Source organism: Xiphias gladius, chromosome 22, assembly GCF_016859285.1.
Source record: "Xiphias gladius isolate SHS-SW01 ecotype Sanya breed wild chromosome 22, ASM1685928v1, whole genome shotgun sequence".
Classification (NCBI taxonomy): Eukaryota; Metazoa; Chordata; class Actinopteri; order Istiophoriformes; family Xiphiidae; genus Xiphias; species Xiphias gladius.
This window is the reverse complement of record NC_053421.1, coordinates 3,293,463-3,318,047: the sequence shown is the minus strand read 5'-3', so window position 1 is coordinate 3,318,047 and position 24,585 is coordinate 3,293,463. Positions and strand designations below refer to the sequence as shown.

At 40.3% G+C, this 24,585-nt stretch overlaps 1 protein-coding gene across 2 annotated transcripts; it reads left to right on the top strand.

Moving 5' to 3' along the window:
• Positions 1 to 11,813: 11,813 nt before the first annotated feature.
• mrap2a (melanocortin 2 receptor accessory protein 2a) lies at positions 11,814 to 24,481 on the top strand. 2 transcript variants are annotated; one of them, XM_040118035.1, is made up of 3 exons: positions 11,814 to 12,100; positions 14,898 to 14,997; positions 22,634 to 24,481. In XM_040118035.1, the coding sequence occupies exons 1-3, from the start codon at positions 11,980 to 11,982 to the stop codon at positions 23,037 to 23,039; spliced, it is 627 nt and encodes a 208-aa protein (XP_039973969.1). In that variant the 5' UTR covers positions 11,814 to 11,979; the 3' UTR covers positions 23,040 to 24,481. The 2 variants fall into 2 exon arrangements, with proteins under 2 accessions (XP_039973969.1, XP_039973968.1); XM_040118034.1 differs by having other exon boundaries at positions 22,631 to 24,481.
• Positions 24,482 to 24,585: the final 104 nt, after the last annotated feature.

Genomic DNA, 24,585 nt, shown 5'->3' with positions numbered 1-24,585 from the left:
GTGTTGCATCAAGTTAAAAACAAATAGGAAAATGCTGACACAAGAGGGTTCTGATTGAAGAGGGATGGGACACAGAACTAATGCATTATAGAGAGTCTGTCAATAATAATTCACTTTGTCAGTCCTGAGGAACACCCGATTGGTTTACTGGACCTGAATCAGTTGGATGCTGAGTACATCATGTGAGAGGTAAATTGATACTTACGATGTTTATTATTTTGATATTTCCTACTGTGAACGGTTTGATATTGTTTATAAGGGACACCGCAATATTTTTTTTTTTAGTATAATTCACTTTTATTCAGCTAACATATTGCATCTTTATTTTTTGTATGCAGGCAATGTTTTATATTTTATGTACTGCAGGCTACAGTGTTCATACTTTAGTACTTTATACTGTAATGATGTTTATGAATGTGCTGCACTGTTTCACAACCAGCTGGTGCCTTTGAAAAAGTCTTGCTTGTTTTGAAGAAGTAGTGGTAGAGGTAGAACAATTTTTTGGTGTTGTTGATCACTGCAATTACATGTAAAGAGCTGGTAGTTTTCAGCAGCGGTGAGGACATTCTGGCGGACTAGTGAGCAAACATATGCTGCTTCGTGTTTTATGTGAAGTGCAGAAATTAAGTCACTACAGGCTAAAGCACTCTCCAGAGCCTGAATCCCTGGCTGCAATCACAACACAGAGGCCGAGACATCTCGCTGATGGTGGCTGAAGTACAGATAAGATAACCAGTCAGTGCTATGATGGTGCTTCTGTAATGAGTAGGAGTGGAGTTCAAGTGCAGATATTGCTACAAAAAAGACTGGCAAACATGTTCTGTACTATACAACAACATTCAGCTGCACCTGGCAATGGTGCAAGCTATGCAAGCTGAGCCATGGGCAAAACTTTTTTAAATTCTCAGGTTTGCTTCACTCTTTCTTCATTGTCACTACACCTACTACTGTATACTACTATGCACCCCCTCTGAAAAGAGTATTTTATTGTTCTGTCTCTATCAGGGTTTACACCAATATGGGTCAACTGTACATCTATTACTGGCAGAAGAGACCCTGGATTCAAAACTTGGCCAGAGAGTGGATTACTAAACTATATCTAATCTGTTCTGTGATGAGGGCTTATTCATTTCTTTTGATGATCCTCAAAAAAAATTGTGTCGCTGGTAAACACTTCTTAAAATACCTTCAAGTAAGGATTTATGTAATACTAACAAAGAATTAATTTCCTAAACTACTCTAACCCTAGACACGGAGGAGGTTACATTGGTACAGTGCATTGTACTGTATGTGAAAGTGCCAGGAGATCCAAATTCTCTGGGTGACTTTTCACCCTGCTGTTAGGACTGTAGAGCTGTTGGAGTTGGAGCTGTTGAGCTGTGCTGGCCCTCACTGCAGTACTCAGTTGACTGAGGAACGACGAAAACAAACAAATCCACCTACTATGTTTGATTTCAGTCCTGTTGATGGCTGCTGGTGCTACACTTATTTTACAGATTCTGATCCTCCCCTGTGGTCTTACCTCAGCCCTGTATACTGCAGAGCGCTCAGGACTCGAACTGGGCTGCAGTTCTGCACCAGGTCCTCTGGGGCCACGTTTGCCTGCTGCTCAATGAAGACATTTGCACCTGAGAACGAGCATGGCATGTCCTCTCTGCGTCAGTGTCTGTGCCCCTCCGCAGGAAGGTATAAAGAGATGGTGTCTATCGCTGCACAGGCCGCTGAGGAGCACAGGTTTTTAACCTGGAGAGTAACAATGAGCATCACCAGGCAGCAGTCATACTTCTGACACAGATGCACTGGAGTGCACACACTCATAGTCCCACGCAGACAAATGAGAACAGCATAAACAGAGGGACAAAGAGGAAAATGTCTTCATTACCTCTTCTATCACAGCAAGACACACATCATGACGTTTGTCCATCAGTGTGCTGTGCCAGAGCTCAGACACTTTTTCCTTTCATCTTCTTCATCCTGTGTTGAGGTGACACGAATTATTGAACTGTGCTGTACTTTGATTCAGGGACAACAGTATTGCAAATGCTGCCACGTTTAAACATAAAAAACAACGAAGTCGAGTGCACCAAATGATAGAAGTTACAACTCCAACATGTAATGCCTCCATACTGAGTTGTGTAAAGTAGGTAGCTGTTAGCAGTTTGCACTGATGTACTGAAATCTTAGTGGACAACCAAGAACGTCAAACAAAAGCTAACCTCAGCACCAATAAATTTAGTCACTGAACTGATGAAGAATCAAATTCAGATTTTAGCAGTTTAAACCCTGTTGGAGTAAAACTCGTTGGCACTGCAGGTATCTGCACGTAGAAGACATTTGTCTCTACTGTGTGGTTGCAGAGTCCGTAGTTGCTAGGAGTCGAGGCAAATAGACGATGGAGTTTTGATGGAAGTCCTGCAGTTCTTCTTGGATCACTTCCACCTGATCTTTAGCCATCTGGAGTCTGTATGCACCAGCTACTTCTTTGTTCAGATAATGGTCCAAATATGAATCAGTCAATATTTTAATTTGATTACTGTGTTCACATTTTCACCTATTAATATATAACATCATATCATATCATAACAAAATTATTTTACATTGTAGTATATCTACTTTAACTGAAATATTCTGTGACCAATATGGACCAAATTCTAGAGGATTTATCATCATTATCTCATATACAGTAGGTTGATTGAAACTCGGTTGTAGGGTCTAAATGAATAACCCTTTAAAAGAGGGTGTTTAAATAACTGAGGTAAAGACATGGAAAATGCTCAAGCTGTATGACTCCAATATAAACGAAAACCAAAAGGAGTAAAAAAATACTAAACAATAATGGAAACCTCTGGGGTGTTTGGTTATGATCTCTTTGAGGTTCATATCTCAACCATTATGACTCATAAGTTTGTCTATAAAAGAAATGTCAATCCACTGAGGTTCACCAAAATCACCAACATATCTGGGAAGCCCATGGGTTTTGGAGCTGATGGAGGGAGGGGAAGAGGTGATACCTCAACAGGGCTTCCAATCAGCGAGATGGCCCTCAGCTCACTGGGAGGGTGAGTATCTTCTGAGCTTAGGGTGTCTTCAGAGCTGATCGAAGAAGATGGGCTGGAGCTCCGGTCTCTACCGTGATGCACCAATGCACAGTGCATTCAGAAAGTATTCAGACCCTTTCACTTTTTTACATTTAGTTATGTTGCAGCATTATCCTAAAATCGTTTAAATTAAGTTTTCCCCTCATCAATCTGTACTCAGTACTTCATAATGACAAAGTGAAAACAGAATTTTTTGCAAATTAATTTAAAAGGAAAAACTGAAATATCACAAAGTATGTGTAAAAAAGGTGAAGGGGTTTATTAATTTCTGAATGCCCTGAACAGTAAGTACACTAAACAAATAAAATGTAGAATTTCAAAAGGACTTCCAACTCCACAGTATTTCTAATAGGAAATAATTCCTCCGTTTTGATGATCCTCATTGTTTGGCAGTATTTTCAACAAACCAGATCAGTGTGCGTCGGTCAGCTGCTTGTTCTACAGTTCAGACATTAATATGTTCCGTTTGTATCTAATTTTTCTATAAAGAAAGGCCTATTGCACCATTCTTTACAAGCTTTGGTTTCCACTCAGAACTGAAAATGGCAAATCCCTACGGCATCAACAACTGCCTAAGCAGTGCATAGTTTCTACAACTTTGTTTATTACTTCCTCATTGTCTATGGACAGGAGGATTCCTTTTCAGTGCACATTAGTATGAAGGCCTCTAAGTGCTGAGTCAGAGAGCTTCTTAGCCTGTTCTTAACGAACTTCAGCCTGTGAGAAGTTTCTCTCACAGGCAACTTGAGTAATTAAAAGTGTCTTCAGAAATTTATATTCCAGTCCAGTTACATGGTTGGCATCAGTGAGTAGGTTGTACAGAGGATGAGATGAACACAAATGGCAAAGTTTTTGCAGGAGGAACAGAACTTGCTCTCCAGTTCTACCTCTAGTTCCATATACGATGGTCCACCGATCGTCTCTGCACCTCTTAGTGGTGTCTCACTCCCTGTCCTGACGGTGTAAACCTCTGGAAGGGACTTCTTTAGTCTCTCCCACCGGGATGCCAGGCTGGACTGCTGTAATGTTCCAAGAGTAGCTCTGAAATCAAACTTAAGCAGGCATTAGCTGATTTAGCTGCACCATCAGCGGAGTTGCCCACACATGTGCCAATGTCTATACTATCCTTGTGTAAAGTCTGTTTCAGTAGACTCTGCTTTATCCCTTCTGTAACTCAGTCCTCATTGGCTCATGGCTTTCACATCTACTGTGTGCTCCATCAGCTGATGCCTCTGTTTTCACTTGCTCATGATGTAAGGAAATTTGGTTGCCAGTCAAGAGGCTTTTCACCTCTGCCTTTTTATCCTTTAGAAAGTAAGCATCGGCTCTGTCACTGTGGATCTTACTTTTTTCATCCTCTTCTATCCTCTGATGAATTTCCGTTTCCATGTTTTCATTCCTCCCTTTATGAAAGGACCATCAATCGCAGCAGGTGCAGATGCCAAACACACAGAACAATGAAGAGATTCTGTTTCTTCACAGTGTGTCAACCACTTGTGGTTGGTTCCATTCTTGCTGTGAAAAACCTTGGCTAATACGGGATGTTATGGTGGCTGCTGAGGCAGATAACTGAAAAACACGTCTGGATTCTGTGGTTGAGGAGGAGTAATATGATCAAACTCATCATCTCCTCATCTACACTAACATCTGCTTGTGGCCCAGGGATCTTCTGCTGGGATGCTCTTGTCTCATTGATCACGGTCTATGTCCCTTTCTCTTTTTTGGTTCTCTCAGCGTCAGACTCATCTGTATTGAATGGCATTAAAAAAAAGTCAGAAGGCTGTAAACGCTGTAATTTCATGGCAACAGATATTCAGAGCAATGGTTGATTAAACAAGTTAACCTATTATTTATTTAATAATTTATTTTAATGTATTTTAATGTGTAGCATGTTGAGTTTACTTGTGTGTGATGTGTTATATAAATAATATTGATTTGACTAGATATTCATTCATTTATGCACATGTTAATTTAAATACTTATTCATTGTCAGTCATCCATTAAATTGTCTTATTTTGATTTACTTGAGAGACCTTTTTTTTTCCTTTCTACTATGTAAAAAAAAAGCCCTCTCTCTGATGTGGATTTGGATTTGGAATCCATTATCAATTGTGATCCCATAATAATATTTTTTTTTTTTTTAACAATCACTTTAATAATTCATATATTATTATTCCCTGGTCATCATCCTCAACATCAGCAGGAAATTAAGTTATTTGCCACTCAAAGGCTACAAAAGCATTTAATCAATGGGGTTATTTTATTGGGGTTATTTTATTGCATACACAAGTCATGCTATTTACCTTGAGTTACCAGTTGCTGTGTGCTCGTTTGACCTCCTGAAAAAATATCTGTCATCTTGGCAATTGCAACTGAGGAGGAGGAGGAGGAGGAATTCCATCCATCCATCCGATCTCCATCATCTATTCGATCCCATCGAGCAGCTGCAGTAGTGTCAGAGCTGTAACCAGCTGTGATGATAAACAAATTTAATTATTTTAAAAATTATTTTTGTCGGCTAAGCAGCCCACAGGGAACATTCCTGGTGGGCTTCTTATGTCCCAAAACCTCCTGGCATTGGTTGTAACTAATGGCCTTATTGTTATTAACTGTGGTTAATAAATCATCTACTTGTGCTTTGTGGATAAGTTATAGGCCATTAATGGACTATAAAACTGTCTATATTGTTCGTATTATATCAGAATGTGCACGTTAGTTTAGATAAATATAGATGTGTTTGTGCATATGAAATGTGTATGTGCATATACCGTTACTGTTTATTAATTTATTAATTTAATAAACCCATTTATTAATGGGTTTATTAATCATCAAACTCATCAGTTACTACTTATATAGCTTTTGTAAAGGGTGTTATATCAGATCTCTCTCTAGAGCCAGAGTCCTGTTTTTTGGACATGCAGCACAGTCAGGCCTGTGAGTCACTCACTCGTCAATGCTCACTCTGAGCAGCATTTGAAGTTTTGTCACGGCAGAGAAACATTACTCACATGAGCCGGATCTCACTGTCAGGGTGAGAAATATCTTTAGGATGCAAAGCATAAGAATGTCTTTGAATTAAGTAACTCTAGTATTTATTGGTAACTTAAGTATATTACATGATTAGCACCAATTCCATTCAATCTGTTGAATTTAAAATGATCAAGTATGCACTCATATGTAATATTCAAACTGTTGTGGGGAAGCATTTCATTTAAAGAAACTCTTTAAACTCTTAATCCTTCCAAGGTGAATTAACACAATACAGATACTTTCATCTGAAACATTTAAAACAATGTATTAATTTTAATGCTGAACACTCATAACATAGCCACACAAGGAAAACATATCAAGTTACTTAAAATACTTCCTTCATGAAAACAATACCTTGATTTAAAGTCATTTAAATTCAAATAAAACAATATCTATTTATCAGAAAACAGACTGGCTTAACATAAAGCCCGCAGTCTTGTCATCATGTTTGTCTTTTATAACATTTTACTCACCAGCTTCCTTTAAATATTTTCAGCACTAGTAGACACAGCTTCAACATACATTAAAAAAAAAAATCTCAAGATAAAGTACTTGGACTGGAGCATGGCCACAAATTCATTATGAAGCTGGTGTATACAATGTCATATGCCTCAGCTATGAGTATGATACCCACAGTAAGTAATAAAAATAAAAATACTTTATAAAAAAGTTAATACAGCCGGTGTGAATACAACAGAACAAAATATGCTGAAAAACAACATTGTAGTAAAAACATAACATGAAATTGAATGTGAAATCAAACTTAAACTCTACCTCACTTTGCCAATATCTGGCAAGCAAACCACAGATAACTTTTAGACACTACTGACCTTACACAACAAAACTTGTTGAGAATTAAAATCTAGCTCATTTCTCAAGACCTGTAAATTACTGCATGGTCATAACAAACAATTTGAGACATATGCCATCTTGGATGATGGCTCAGAGAGATCTATCATCCTACTTGCAGCTGCAAAACATCTTGTACTTCAGGGTGACTCGGAGGTCCTCAGCCTTCAAGACATCAGACAAGATGTTTTGCAAGTATACGGGGCAACATTCTTCATTCACATTCTTCTTGTGAAGAAAGAAAAGAGAGGTGCCTGAAGAGAGATCCCCATCTGGCAGAGGTGCATTCTGAGGAAATTCAGATACTGCTTATATAACCTGGCTAGATTCTGGCTCTGTTCCTTATACAGCTGACTCTAGGTTCCTCTCTCATCATATGATAAAACACAGTGGAAAACACAGGCTTGTGTTCAACTATTTACAGGCAACAAAGCCAGACCCTAAACTCTTACCTGGTTCCATCTTTGGTCCTTCCTTATTTGGTGTGCTTCCCCACTTTGAACAACAGCAGGTTGCTTTTACGCGTGACATCAAAGCTATGTTTCATCAGGTTCACCCACTCACAGTAGTCAAGCCACTCCTATGTTTCTCCTAGAGTTACATATCTAAAGGAGGAAGAGCCTACCATGTATAAGTGGCAAGTCTTACCCTTTGGCACAACCTATAGCCCCTGGTGTGCCATTTATGCCCTGCAATGCCCTGCTAAGGATCACCTATGGGAGGATGATGACCGCTGAAAGTCAGTCGAACAATCCTTCCATGATGATAGCTGTTTGCAAAGCACTTGAGGAGTTTTCTTTCCACTGGCAAATTTGAGATAGGCCAGTGGGCAAGAAATGTCCCATCCGTGATTGAACATCTGCCCACGTCGGCCTGCTCTCAGTCCTGTGAATTGTGGCTCTCACACACCACTAGTGATCCACCCCCGCCGCCACACACCCCCGGTCTCTGTTGAAACTGCTCCAAATATCTTCTGGGGTATACAGTAAGTGATGGATTCCTGCCTCTCATATGATCCCCCAACATTTGTAATCAAGAATGATCCTCTCGGCTACATCCTTCCCTTTACCACCTGGACTAAAAGGCTTTGCAGAACCTCCAGAACTCCCAGAGAGGTTGGGATGACCTCAATCTTGCAGAGCATTGGATTGCCTGGGAAATGGAGCTCAACCTTTTCTCTCAGGTGACACTTCCCAGGTGCCACGGACCATCATTTCTTGACCTGCAAGACATTGGCAAAGAGCTGCAAGTGAGATTGTGTTGAACTGAGGTCTTCAGAGAGCCATAGTTCAGTGGCTTATGTTCACTCTGAAGAGTAGCATGGCCAGGTATCTGTCACATTTGTCATGGCAAGGTCCAGAGTGGCACCTAAAAGACAGATCACAATTGGCTACACTTGTCTAGAAGATCACTTTACCCATCAAATCTTCTGGAGTGATTCCTCCACAGTGTTGCAGTTGCTTTATTGTGACTCTTGCTGAAACTCAGGACCTGACAAATGCAGAGGATTGGAGGTATGTAGAGAGTTCCCTTAAACCTTCTGATGACCTAACCAGTTCCCTGTTGCCTTGCTTTCCTTCTGCCCTCAGGGTAGAAGAGAACATCAGGGACAACCAGGCTCCTCAACATCTCAGTGTCTGCTGTCCCCGAAACATTGGATGTCTCTGCATGCAGCACCTGGAAGGACACCATTACCAACAGTAATCCCTCTCCTTACCACAAATTCAGTGATTAATCCTTCGCTTGATGCTGAGAGTCCTTTTGAGGAAAGCCCAGATGGATAGTTTCCCAGCTTAACTATCGGCAATACAGTCAAACCTATTCACTCAGAAAGTAAGTTGTCATCCTTGGCTCTGTAGCTGGATCAGGTCCTTGGTGTTATCCGTGTCAGAGGACAGCTTAGGAGAGCTGAGGATCTTGATCCCGACATTGTGCATCCAATTGTATTGGATTCAAGTCACCATATTGCCAAACTTCTGATCCAGGCATATGATGAATAGCTTTTGCACCCAGGCCCTGATCATCTCTTTGCTGAGCTCCGGCTTCTAAGAGGAAGCTGCAATCCAGCAGTACCAAAAATCTTGTCAATATCAAAGTGGTGTGATTATCCTGATATCCCCAGAATGGCAGAATTGCCACCAGCTAACCTTGCATTATTTTAATCTGCGTTGTGGTCCACTGGTTTCAACTGCTTTGGGCCATCCCCCACAAAGTTGGGCAGAAGATCTGAAAAGTGCTGGGGAATAGTCAAGTGTACGACAACATGATGTACTCATCTGGATACCTTCCAGAACTGAAAATCTGGTGCCTCTTCCTGAGATAAAGAATGATTAGTGGGGACTCCATGTTGCAAAAACAATCATTTTGGGGGTGGCTGTCAGAAGTCCCCACAAAGAGTGTTCTGACCTTTTCCCAAGCAGAAAAAGAACAAAAAAAAACGTTCCTATCTGGAGTGGAACTCCCTAAACAGCTGCAATCTCTTTTCTCACAAGGTATATATACTGCCCTCCTGCCTTTTTACTAATGTTCATATATTTGGTTCTGAATACCTACTTGTTTTGTACACATTAATACTTTTTCTTCTCTTTGCAAAGCTAAAGCCAGGACTCACATACCAATTCAAGAACCAAGAAATTTGAAGAAAATAAAAGTCCTCATGTGTCAAAAACACATTTGTGAAGAGGATGAAGGAGACTCCGCTGACACCGTGTTGATTGCATATAAAGGTTTATTACAAAGAAGTACAGTGTCAAGTCAAGCATCTGCAGATCTGCTTGTGAGAGGGTGTGCAGCCGATGAACCACTCTGAAAATCAGCCTTGGTCACCGACTCTTAAATAGGGCAGTTGTTTTCCTAAAAACTGTCACTAACATATGGTTTCGATCACAAAGCATTAACTTCCTTTTCAAACTGTGAGGCACCCTCTGAGGACCTTTGACCTAGGGCCTCTATGTAAACACATGGCTTCAATTCTACATATATGACCATACACCTCACAAGCACAAGTAAACTAACATAAATGGGAATGCTTAAACCTAAACCGTACCTTAACATGTAACTTCTACAAGCTACTCATAGCAGGTTTAATTCTATATGCATAAATTGGAATACTGCATATTCCTGTGCAGACAAGTCCAGTAATATAGTGGTTGTGTTCTTTCTCTCCTTCTTCTTTGTGCGCCTAACCACAATGAACTGTGACAATGAAATGGAGTATACAGGCTGCTCAAAATCAAATGGGGGGAAAAAGGCTTTCTTCAAAACTAATTCAATATGAATTTGGAGAAACAGAATTTTATGGTTTATGAGCTGCAATTAAACAGAGAAAACAAGATATTTAACATTTAGTCATGGTAAGCGGGGTTTACATTTTTTAAATACACTATAAACTGAGTGTAGAGGAAACGAGTCAATGTAGTTAATTGGAATAAATCACTACAACTCAAAATGTTCCAGAAAATTAAGTACACCCAAAATGATGTAGTTATCATTTCAGTCATTCATTTTTGAATTAATACTAATTAGGGGGGATGAGTTACTTCAAATTTCTTTGAGGATTAAGTTATGTTAACTTACTTTTTTTAAATGTTCTTCACCAGGAACATATTTTTCAGTGGGGCGGGGGGGGGGGGGGGGTCCATACACGCAACCGTGTGTTTTAAATTCCATTTTTATTTATGCAGCACCAAATCATAACACACATTATCTCAAGGCACTTTACAGAGTCAGATGAAGACCTTACAATATTATAGAGAGAAACCCAACAGGTCCACCATGAGCAAACACTTGGGGACAGTCTTCATTTAACAGGAAAGAACCTTCAACAGAACCAGACTCAGGGTGGGTGGCCGTCTGCCTCAACCGATGGAGCTGAGAGGAGAGAAATGGGGGAGAGGGGGAGAAAAGAGAGAGAGAGATAGACCAGGAACAGTTGTATATACTGTATGCACTGTAAGACTGGCTGTTATAATGGTAATAATAACAGTGATATTTATAGGTGTAATAATGTTATTAATAGTGTTGAGTAGTGGTGGCAGATCAGGATCCTGGAGCTCTGGAGTGAGGGATACCTGCAGAATGAAGATACAGGTAGAGAGAGGACAGAGAGTAAGAGCTCAAACTATGGGGAAGAGAGGACAAAAAGTTAATGACTTGCAGTAGTGTGATATTAATGCATGGGGGGAGGAGTGAAGAGAAGTGCTCAGTGCATCAGGGGAGTTCTCCCTGCAGCTTTGGACTATAGCAGCATAACTAAGGGATGGTTCAGGACTCACCCTAGCCAGCCCAAACTGGGAGCTGGTTCCACAGGAGAGGAGCCTGATAACTGAAGGCTCTGCCTCCCATTCTACTTTTGGAGAGTTTAGGAACCACAAAAAAAAGCCGTATTGTATGACTCAACTCTTACTGAAACTTTTTCCTTTTATCTTCAACATAATGAAGGTAAAATGAAAGCATCGGCCTTTTTAAAGTGATACCCAGACACAGACCCTGAGAGAAAATGTAAAGAAACTGCCAGCTAAACAGCAAAGATTTCCATCACCTCCCCAAAATAAATCTGAGGAGGGACAGTGGACGGAGGGGAAAGAAAATTATACACATTGAAAATTGGCCAAATTAGACAAAAATCACCACAAGCTTAGACTATTCTATAAAACTTAAGTATTGTAGAATAGTCTCTAAGGTAGTATCTAGAAAAAACACTAACACCAACACACATTCTCAATGTACACCCAAGTGTGTGCAGCTTCCACCTTCTATTAACCTGAAGTGGGTGGAACCATGGTAATCAAAGGCTGGGAGCAGCAGCTTGCAGTGTAGAGTGGGTGTGTAGTTTAGTGTGCCACCACACTTCGAGGCTCCAAGCGAATGTGTGCCATGGCGCACTGAGCTGCCGCGCGCGGTGTGAGTCAGAGGCTTCGAGGAGTCCCCAGAGCCTCGGAGACGGCACTCTGTCGCTCAGCCCGCTTCAGCGCTCTGCCTGCCTGCTCTGCCTCTCACGGAGATGTCAGGCTCGGAGGGTCCGAACGGCACCGGCGCGTCTCCGGCATCGAACTACGAATGGAGATACGAATACTATGACGAAGAGGAGCCGGTGTCTTTTGAGGGACTCAAGGCGCACCGCTGTGAGTAGCCGCGTATGTAGTAGCCTGCCTCGGCGTAAAAGCGAAGTGAAGGCAGTCAGAATGATCTGTGCCATCCGATAGGCTCACTGCAGCCTCATCTCTGGACGTTTCCCCCGCCACTTCCCTGCCTCAGGTTACAAAAGAGAGAACCAGCTCCTGGCACACTGAAGCAGGCCTATTTGTGCGGAGTGCTTTACGCAGTGCTGATGTTATAATATAGGTCTTCAATATAATATTGCGTGTGGACGTTCATGATTTACCTTGGAAAAACTAGTTTGACATATTGATTTGGTTTTGGTCAAACGACAATATAATAGCTGACGAAACAATCTTACCTCAAGGTCCAGTTAGTGGTGGAAAGACCATTTACTCAGGTACCTACTCATCCTAAGTATAAAAATGTGAGGTACTTTTACTTTACTTGAGTGTTTCCGTTTCATGCTACTTTATTCTTCTGCTGCATTTCAGAGACAAATGTCCTTTTTATTTCACTACATTTAGGAGACATCTTTAGTCACTGGCTGCATTCGAGATTAAGATTTACATACAAAATGTATGATGGGTTTACAAAATATAAAGCACTGTTGTAAACTAAACTACCCAACAGTGTACCAAATAGTTACAAGTAGCTCACATCCAGTAATTACAACAGTAAAATGCTACTCACTGATTAATGCATCAGTAATAACAATCCAATAATGTAACAGATTATAACAGTAGTATAACAATCACAGGGGTCATTTTTCAACATTGTGAGTACTTTTACTATTGATATTCAGTGCATTTTGCTGATAATAATCTTACTTTTTACTTAAATGACATTTTCAGTGCAGTACTTCTATTTATGCAGTATTTTTGGTAGGGTTGCAACTAGCGATGATTTTTATTAATGATGAATCTTTTTATACATTTTTTGGTCTATAAAATGCCTGAAAATACTGAAAATGCCTTTTATAATTTCCCAGAGATCACAAAGACCTCTGCAGATGTCTCGTTTTGTCTGACAAACAGTCCTAAATCCAAAGATACTATCACGCTTGACAATGAAACGCAGCAAATCCTCACATCCGAGTAGTTAGAGACAGCATATGTTTGGTGTTAGTGCTTAACAAAACGACCAACATGATTATTTGATTATCATAATAGTCACTGATTAATTTTATATTTCGGTAGTGCAACTTTTACTTTAACGATTTAGATTAAAGTATCTGAAAACCTCCTCCACCAATACATGAGTCTTTGTGTGAAGGGGTGTTAAGCAGCCTGGGGAGGGACCTCATGACAATATAAGTGGCTGACAAGTGGTGTTGTAGACCACCATCTCTGTTTAGTGATTGTCATTCCAGTTGGACGTAGATAGCTTCTTTCACTCCTCTTTCAAACCGTCGGCTTTGTCTGGCTAAGTGTGCACATTGCTGTCCTCAAATGAGTGTCCCTTGTCCTGCAGATATAGGTGGACTGCTGAGTCCTTACCTGAGAAGTTGGTTCTCTTGTGTTGTGCCATGCGCTTGTGAAGCGTTTTTTTTCGTTTCCGCAATGTACATGTCTGTGCATTTTTCACTGCATTAAACTGCATACACTGCATTGCTCTGCTTATGTCTGGGTGTTTTTTCCTCAGGGTGGACAAGCTTCTGCCTCAGTGTGTTATTGGGCTACAACGCCCCTTATCAGTCACTTGCAGTGTCTTGAGATCGCCAATGACTCTCAAGGTGTTAATGACCCCACAAGAGTTTAAATGCCTTGGACTACCCACCAGTCAGTTAGAACTGAAGAAGCCTTTCGGATGACAGCTGAAACGTTTTCAAGAACCTCAATCATGTCCAGTTGCCTTCGTAAAGCACTTAGAAAAAAAAAGTCGCATCAACTGCTTGCTGCCCTGGTATTTGTTTTGCAAATTCATTGTCTCCGGGATTTCTATTTATGATTGTGATGACCCCTTGTCTTTCTCTCTAGCACCATCCCTAAGTCAAAGTGGCCCTTCAGAGCAGATGTAGCCCTTTTACCTTTAAATGACATCGGCTGACACCATTTTATTTAAGGGATAGGCCTGCTGCACAGATTCCCATGACATTTAGGGAGGACTCCCTTCCATTTTGGACACTCCATGACCTTAAGAGGAGCTCTACAGCCAGATCAGAATGTCACCTTTGTTGACTAGCCATCTAATGGCCGAATTGCCATTACATTTGCTGTGTATCATTGTCAATGGTCCCCTAATGATAAATCTGTATTGTCAACAACTTATTTCACTTGTTTCAGTGACTCTGTGGCCTTTCCTCTAATACAACCATCTTACCAGAAATTTCTACATGCACAAGACAACGCATAATAGAAAATGTTGACTGCCATGACATTTTCTGAGTTTCCCAACAAAGCCTTTGGAATGCTGGTTTTATCACTCGATCTTTAGTGCCATCCTGGAGCCAAACTGGACATTTTCAGTCCACAAATGCTGAGGTATCACTCTAATATTCACACACATTATACATGTTCTTACAGTTTGTCTGTGTGACTAAATAGTGAGTGTATATACACTATGTTGTATTTCACTTTCTATAGTCCCGTGGGAACATGCCTGGTGCGTGTGTGTAGTTGTGTTATTAGCTATCAATATATGACTGTAATACTGCTGTGCGATATTACACACAATTTCATTTCATATTTGTATATCATCTCTCTCAAACCACAGTGTCATGATTACAAGAAATTAGTATTTTTAATGATTTTTTCTAGACTAATCAGTGGATTTATAATCGCTATCATCATTTTTGTATCCTGTATCTTTTTCATTTTGTAGACTCTATAGTGATCGGCTTTTGGGTCGGCCTGGCTGTCTTTGTCATCTGCATGTTTTTCTTGCTCACACTTCTGATCAAGACTGGAGCTCCACATCCTAAGTGAGTCACTGCCGTTCAGCTCAGCTCAATGCGTCCTGTTTCATTGGCAACACCATTACATGAAAGGAATTACCAAAACACCTTAATACAGTGAGGTTTAAAATGATGACAATTCAAACTAAAAGAATGTTTTCACAAACACATGAGAGCTTAGGCAGAAACTGCCAAATAATAAATTCAAAGAAGTCTCATGCAGACTAGCATCATCATTAGTTCTCAGATTTTATGAGTTGAGAATGATTGACTGAATGCGGCATAAACAAATGAGGGATGTGCAATGGATTTCGGGATACTGTAAGCCTCAGAAGAAACACATGGGGTATTTAGAATATATTTGGAGGAGCCTTTGGAATGCGTCTGGTTAACTCATTAAATATTCTGTTTTAAGCTGCAGTCTTGTAAGGAGAAATTCCCTGTAATGAAACACAGCCTAAATTCTAAATGCATCTAAAAACCAACAGACTGAAAATCTTCTCACTTGTGCCTGTATATGATATTTGTATGTATGTTTACACAAAACATACATGTGGCATTTCGGTTTGGTTTTAATTTTGACATTTGCAGTAAAATATGAGAACAGCCAAAATTCAACTTGACTCATATATTCACAAATGTGCTTATTAACTGAAAAAATGGTTGAACTGGGAAAGGGATATGGGTGCTTCTTAACCCTTTTGGCTTGTGACCTCTTGAAGGATAAGCATAGTGATATTCTATATTTTTCTTATTGACAACAAATCATATGAAAATACCCAAACCAACAATGAATGTCTCTTAATAACAAGTACTATGTGTGTATCCACAGCCTGATATATCTTCTTCCTCTGTGCTATAGAGCTCCCTTGTTGTCCAAAAACTATTAAAACCACACAGCTGAGCCACATTGTTGCATTGAGTTACATGTTCCTTCACTACCATGAAAACACACGCTGGAGTTCACTTTGACTCAGTCCCTCATATTGTTTCATTTCAAGGATTTTTAGAGGTCAGAAGGGATAGAAGGATCCAGTATTTCACAAGGAAAATGCGAAAATTAAAGAAAAATCTGAAAAAAAATTATTTTGTACAACAGAAGTACGTGCTTTTTACCATCTTGTGACCCCACAGATTTATCTTTGGGCACCTAGGAGGTTCCAGAACCCCAGGTCGGGAACTAGTACACATAACACATTATAGGTACAACATAAATATGTGTAACAATAACGAGACTAACAATAAAACTAGTAATTATAATAATAGGGTGAATTATAATACTAATAAAACTAAATATAATAATAATTGAAGCAGTGCATGTTGAGCAAGATTATGGGGGCAGTAGGTGGTTTGCAGTCCCAGATCCAGACTCACTAGCACCAGGGGCAAAAATACCTGCAGAAAGCCACAGGAAGAGAAAGGAGAGAGATGAGAAAGCACAAAACTACAGGAGAGAAAAGAAGTAGTTATGTGATAAAATACATCGCCACCAAGATTAAAAAATAAAAAATAAATAAAAAGCTACAACAATAAGTTCACCCTCCTTTGTGTGTGTTTTTTTTACCCACTGTATAGGTATTTCACTAGGAAATTTATTTGCTGTGTACATGCACAGGCATAGAACAGTATGCTTAGAAAACAAATCTTGAGTTTTACCATGACTGTCCTCCCATAAAAAAGGATCCCATAGGCCATTTGTGCAAGCAGCTTATTATTGCCTTATACAGCTTATTATAACCCATAATTATGTTTAATTGTTAAGCGACATCTAGCATTTGTGCCATCTTTCCCTAAACGTAACCAGGTTATTTTTTTCCCTAAGCTTAACCAAACCTTTACCATAGCATTGTCACATCATGAAGGTCTAGATATTTATTTTTCAAGAATGATTTTTAGCAGTTTATCTGTGGGAAATCTCCTGCAGCTGTAGGGGGTTTAATTCAGGAAACACTCATATGGGTCATATCAGAGGGAAGGGACAAGTGACCTATATGGTCGTTTATGTTGAAAGACTTTACCAGTGCTTACCCTTGAAATGGGGATTGTTTTCATTTCCCTGATATCTAACTGTAGTGAGAAAGGATCAGTTCTAAGAGTGGCGAACTATCTGTTTTGATTGAAAACCGTATTCAACAAGATTTTCATATCCAAATCCACTGGCAATATCAGTGTAAAAAGAAAGCGTCCCATGTCATCTGACTGAGCTCATACTGTCAGTCCAAACACTGTGCTGCTGTAGCTGCTTTTTGTTTCGGTAAATGGAGAAAATAGCAGTATGTAATGTTATGTTGGCAGCTGAGGCAGATGGAGGTTTTTACTCTGCATGCTGGATGGTGACAGTACATATGAGAAAAGATGAAGCCACTTGAAAAGGACACTTTTCACAGAGCCAACAGTGACTCTGCATACAGGACTTTGATAAGTTACATCTGCAGACATATCTCTTACTTTTTTGTGGGTCCAAACCATAGACTTTATACAATACAGTATGTATGATATGTGTATATCTTTGAATAGTCTGCAATCTATGGTCTAGACCCAATTGATAGCTTCCTCTATGATTTTCTTTGTAGGCTCCTACTATATCAAAATTCAAGATTCAATGGGGTATTGTCTTTTACTGTCCTTTGGGGTCTGCGCAGGCACCTCACTGATATCACTGATGCTTAGTAGATGCGTACTGATGATGTTCTGCTTGGTTTTAATCACCTGCTGCAGAGCCTTCCAGTCCTGGTGCCGTACACATCCCGTTCCAGTGAGGATGCTTTCAATTGCTCCTCTGTACAAGTTAACAAGGACTTGGCATGGTAATTTAGCCGTCAGAAGTTTCCTTAAGAAGTTTCCTTAAGAAGTACAGTTGTTTCCTAGCTTTCTTTACCAGGGTGGAGATGTGTAATGACCATCACAGATTCTCTGTGATGTTGATTTCCACCTGATGCCTTTCACCTGCTCCACCTCAGCTCCACTGATGTAGGGGTGTGTGGCTTTGCCTCCTTTTTTCTAAAATCAACAATCAGCTCCTTGGTTTTGTTTTATCTCTGCAAGATAGTTGATATCCTCCCGATATGAATTCTTATTTTTTGAAGTCTGGCCGACGATGATCGTGTCACCCGCAAACTTCATCATAGAGTTGCCCCCATGTCTGGTAATGCAGTCATTGGTGTACAGTGTGAACAGCAGGGGGCTGAGCACACAACCCTGGGGGGCTCCCGTGTTGAGCACTAGAGTGGAGGAGGTGTGATTGCCAATCCGGACTGACTGGGTTCTGTTTCTGCGGAAGTCCAAGATCCATTGCAGAGTTTTATATCAAGCCCAGAGTGCCAAATTTGCCAGCCAGTTCCATGGGGGACACTGTATTGAATGCTGAGCTGAAATCAACAATCAGCATTCCGATGTAGGTGTTGTTATTTTCAAGGTGTGTGAGGACTGAGCAGAGGGCAGTGGAGATGGCATCCTCTGTGGATCTGTTGTTTCTGAATGCAAACTATATACTTAAAGGACAATGAAAACAGTTGTAACTCTTTTTTTCCATTCCAGGGTTTGCAGTTTTGGTTGGTCAGTCCGATGGTTTTTGTTTGAACTGAAATATCGTAACAACTGTTGGTTGGCTTGCCATGAAATTTGCTGCAGACATCTGTGTCCCCCTCTGGATGAATTGTAATACTAACTTTTCCTCTTGTGCCATCATCAGGTCAAAATTTCACTTACTTTGGTTTATGACCAAATACATGCAACACTAATGACATCCCCATCAGCATCAGTTGTACTTTGTCTTTAGTGCTGATTAGCAATATTTGCATGCTAACAGGCTAAAACTATGAGGGTATCCTTGCTAAACATTATACCTGTTATACTTAAGCATGTTAGCATGGTATTATAAGCATGTGTAAGCATGTGTAAGCATGTTAGCATGCTGACGTAGGTGACTTACAGAACCACTAGCATGGCTGTACTCTTAGTCCTGTTAATATATTTTATTTTTCGCATGAGACTCATATATGTGACGTTAACTGGAATTATTGTATTTTCTAGTCTTTCTGCCACTAGCCTCTTTAACTCAATCTTCATTTCTTTCATTAGTCTGAAAAACTGAAATGTGTTCTTGGGGTTTGTTTCCATATTCCAAGACAAATTGGCTCCAATACAGAAATTGCTATAACAAACAGAAACATTCATGATCTTAACAAAGTTAAACAATGATTACTTTGTGAGCACAGAAAAAAAAAACTACAACTCCCATGGAGAAGCGCCATTTGTAACTGGTTTTTTCCACCATCCATAAACTCTACAACCTACAATGTTATTTTTTTTTTTTTTTTTTTTCTTGTGTCTAAAAAAAAAAAAAAAACTTGCACAGCCTCTCCTCCTGTCCTGCTGTTACAGACAAGTCTGAACTAGTCCCTCTCCTTTGTCCCTTCTCTGTCCAGCCTCCTTGGCTGGATTTATGGATTTATAGTTATAATTGTGGTTACAAATGTCAGTGGGATTTTGGATAAGGTTTTCTTACATCTGAAACAGAACCTGGATGTTCTGGTTTCACTTCAGCTCTGTACGTGGATGAAAAGTAATGTCTAGTGGAAAAAATGTGTGTTGCAGGAATCCTCATTCTTCTTGTCTCTGGAGATGGTTCTTTAAGACTCTAGCTGTATGTTTGGGCTTGTTATCCTGCTGCTTAATGAATTTTGGACCAATCAGGCACATCCCTGATGGTGCTGTGTTTATGAGCTGAGTTATCTCTTCTACATGTACTGGAGATGATCCTCATCCTAGGATGAGAACATCTGTATTGTTCCTAGTACCTTGGCACTACTGTCATTGACAATAAGCTGTTTTTGAGTCAAATACCCAAGCTGTCTCTTAAAAGGTCCAGCAGTATTTGTCTTTTAAGCCGTGCCATGTTGGTATGACTTTATTTTATCAGTGTTTTATTATCTGTCTTACTTTTTTATTTGGTCTTATCTGCTGTATTGGGGCTTGTTTTGTAGCCTCACTTAAATAAAAGGAGAACGACCAGTTTTTTAATTACTGGGTACCTACAGGGTACAGTACTGAGTAACAAAACTAAATTATAGGAAAATAATTTTGTATAATTAAAGAATAATAAGGGGACAACAGTCAACACTTGATATTACAGTCCACATGCCTTATTCTTACAGCGTAATTAAAAGAATTAAAATAATAATTACAATTCTTCTTTAAATATGAAAGATTAGTCAGGTTTGATCCACCTGCATCTATATGTTATATTATTACATGACTTTATTATGTTGTAGTTTTTCCTTCTCTGATGACAATAGCGACCTTCCACAGCTATTTGAGAAAGGTACGTTTGTTTTCTACTCCAGCGTACCTATTATAAGCCGCTGCAGTGCTGGATGGACATGCCTGCTAGTAGCAAATTTTCAAAAGCTTAGACCCATTTCTTGACTTGTCCTTATTCCGGATACTACAGTGAAGTAGAAGACATGATAATAAACACCTGTAGTGTGGGTGTATTTGAGCTCCCCTCTTTTACATTGTATTTTCTCCTACATACCACAATGTGGTTCGTTCATGAGTGAAACTACAAAGTGTATTTTACATTACACAGTGACAACCCACAGTTGTTGGGCTGTAATACAATGTGTTGCAGTTCTGTCCTCTTTACTCTTAACCATTTTCCCCAAAACTGCCCAGAGATTCCCAGTATTTTCAAAAAGATAAAAAAATATATAGAAATGTAAAAAACAATTTCATCTAAATTGCTCAGTTGGTATTCCTTAAAAAAAAAAAAAAAAATCTTAGCCTTGTTTTCTTCCTCTGTACCTACATTTAAGTATTTTATTGGTACCCAATTCATACAACAAAATGACTATGTAAAACACGGGCTATCTAAATGAAAATTTAACGCCATTACTGGAACATAAAGCAAGCTGAAGATGTTCATGAAGATGCTCAGACTGTCCAGTTAGTTATGAATGACTGATTTAGCCTTGGGGGGGGTGGGGGGTTCTTGGGTACAAGTGAGCGCTGGAGTAACACTTTATATATAAACATACAAGTCTTTCGTTGGTTGATACTAAAGGCAGTTAAAAGATTAAGATAACAAAGAGTTGATGATTCGTGACAATGAGAAGAGAACCTTCATTCGCTTGAGTACTGACATAAGTACTGCTCTATCAAGATTTGTAACATCTGCAGAAATGATTGACAATAATGTGTCAGAGGCATTTGAAACATCATTAAAGGTGTTTCAATGTTGACATGTTAGGAATCTGAGTTCTCTTTGATCAGGATATGTCCTTTAACTCCCACATAAAACAAACTTCAAGACTGCCTTTTTTCACCTATATAACATTGCAAAAATCAGGCACATCCTTTCTCAAAAAGATGCAGAAAAACTAGTCCAATCTTTTGTTATTTCTAGGCTGGATTATTGCAACTCCTTATTATCAGGCTGTCCCAACAAATCTTTAAATACTCTCCAGCTGATCCAGAATGGAGCAGCGCGAGTACTGACATGAACTAGGAAAAGAGATCACATTTCTCCTGTGTTAGCTTCTCTGCATTGGCTCCCTGTAAAATCCAGAATAGAATTTAAAATCCTCTTCCTCACCTACAAAGCCCTTAATGGTCAGGCGCCATCATATCCTAAATACCCTATTACCCCAGTAGAACACTGCGCTCCCAGAACACAGGCTTGCTTGTGGTTCCTAAAGTCTCCAAAAGTAGAATGGGAGGTAGAGCCTTCAGTTATCAGGCTCCTCTACTGTGGAACCATCTTCCAGTTTGGGTCCAGGAGGCAGACACCCTCTCCTTGTTTAAGAGTAGGCTTAAAACCTTCCTTTTTGATAAAGCATACAGTTAAAGCTGGCTCAGGCTTGGCTTGAACCACCCCTAGTCATGCTGCTATAGGCCTAGACTGCCAGGTGACTTCCCATGTTGCACCAAGCTCCTCTCTCCTCCTCTTCCTCTCCATCTGTACACATTCATATGGCATCAGGGCTTGTTACTAACCTGACTTCTTCTCTCTCCCGTAGTTTTGTGCTTTCTCGTCTCTCTCCTCTCTCCTCCTGTCTCTTTCTGCAGGTATTTCTGCCCCTGGTAGTGCAGAGTCTGGATCTGTGACTGCAAACCACCTACTGGCCCCATGATCCTGCTCAACACCCACTGCTTCAATTATTATGATTATCAACTATTATTATATTTACTTTTATTAGTATTATAATTCACCCTATTAATATAATTATTAGTTTTATTATTAGTCTCATTATTGTTACACATCTTTATGTGGTACCTGTACTTTGCTATGTTCTCTTCGTCGCTCCTACAGTCTAGACCTGGTCTATATGAAAAAGTACCCTGAGATAACCTCTGTTATGATTTGGCGCTATGTAAATAAAATTGAATTGAATTGAATAGAATATGGACAATAAAAGATGTGTACCTGTCCTTTAATGACAGAGCAACAACCCCTTTGTTTGCTAGGACAGCAATTAAAATTACAAAATATTGAGTGTGAGCAGCCATGGGCTATAGAAGATCAGTTATAGATGGTGGTTTTCGGAGACTAATGATCCTTCATGTACACTGACTGTTTTTCGGTCCTCTGTGCCACCATGAATTCACAAATGAACGTACACTGTATCCTCTCTCTCTCTTTTCCTCTCTATGTGTGCAGCAGTGAACAGCCATGTGAGAAGCGGCTGCATCTGACTGGCTACATGGACACCAGCTTTAACAACGGGCCCCCTCCCGCCCAGCCTAGTGGTCCGGACTCCTCCTGCTCTCCCTTCCGGTGTTATGTTTCCAGGGAGGGTCAGGTGAGCTCCAGAGCCCTGCGGACCTCAGCCGGCGGTGGGGGTGGAGGAGCGTCAGGAGGCTGCCACAGGAGGCCCAGCAGCAGCCTGGAGGTGGGGGGCAGCGCACTCCTGCAGGAGCTAGCAGTGACACCTGACAGGACGGGGAAAGAAGCGATCCCGCTGGCCCGCTTCAACATCCCAAACTGTGTGAACTCTGAGCAGAGCTCAACTGTAGGAGAAGACAACCTGCCGCTGCCGAAACCGAATGGCCACAGTGATTTCACATAGGCCTGGAGAGCTGAGGGCAGCTACTCATCAAATGGGCTAACTTAGGTGATATCTAAGGACACCAGTCAGTGAATATTTTAATGTCTGGAAGTGTAAACACATCATCCCTCCACATTTAGTTAAAATCAAACCAATGGTCACAAAATACACTGACTGGCCTAACCAGGGAGTCTGTGCTCACCAGAAACACTTTCCATCTTATTTGTGGACATTCTTTGTCTTGAATGGTGTGAAATCAGCTGTTTTGGTGTCTGGTTGGACTGAAAAGCTGTAGACGGGCAGCCATTCCTGATCCTTGGTTCGAGAATCAATAATCTAGCTATAGAAAACTGCAACATACAAAAAACAGCAAGTCCCACGCATTATCTGTAAAACATGTTAGTGTTTTCCCTGACATTTCATGCAGAAAACGTAAGACGCTGTTTGAGGTACGTCCAGGTTGCCCTGCTCAGCCCTCTTCCATTACAACTGGGTTGAGATGTAGAAAGTTGAACTGCTTCACTTCCTCTGCCCCTTTTAGTGCTTTGTGACTGAAGCAGCCAAAGATAGGATGTGGCGTCCATGAGTGATATGACCTATACACAGATGAGTCAAAACATTATGACCACCCCTGCGTGATATACTGTTGTTTAACTTAATGCAAATGAGGGTGAAATTTTCCTTGTGGAGAACCAGTGCTTAGCTGAAAAACTCACAACAAAGAAACGGTGCAGCGGTTGGCTTAGTAGGTTAAGGGTTTACCTTTTGTGGATACATGACTGTGGAGAAGATCTTTGTTGGACTTTCTAAGATCCTTGTAATCCTGGAGTCCCTGCCCTCTGGCATTTCAGGTAAAAACCAAAATGAAGTGCTGCTTGGTACAACGTCACTGAAATTGTTGGAGAAAGTGCAGCTAGCTTATTTACACAATGTTTGTCAATGAGCACGGTGCTCGCTAGCTTGGGAACGTCCACGTCCACAGCGATGAGTGAGAAACAGTGGAGGCAGTCTTGTGAGATTTGTTTGCTTCCAGTGGATCGTCACTGTATTGTATCCTAGACCTTGACATGTGCCGTTGTTATCAAACAATACGCGTTATTCACTTCATCTGTGAGTGGTCATAATGTTTTGGTTCATCAGTGTATAGTCGGCAACATGTTGCGGAGATGGAACCAGATGGTGAAGTTTAGGTTAGGGTTTAACCCCTGATGTGTTAAAGGGCAAAAGTACTGCATGTCATTTATCAAATGTAACTAAGCACCAAAAATCTGAGAATGTGTAGCAAAGATACTGTCTTTAAGTTGATAAAATAATTTATCATTTTTCCATGTAACGAGTTTCTGTATTAGCCTTGTTAAAATATGCTAAATGCTGTAGTTATGACCCTCTGCAGCAGATTTATAAAGATTTATACCTCCATCTTCACCAAAATAAGACAATGTATCAAGCAGATCTGTCAAATATAGAAGGAACTATTAAGAGCAGCGATCACAAGATAAATCACATGTAACTTGAGAGCAATAATAGCCAATCAGACACTAGGATTTATCCTGCATCTACAAGCCGA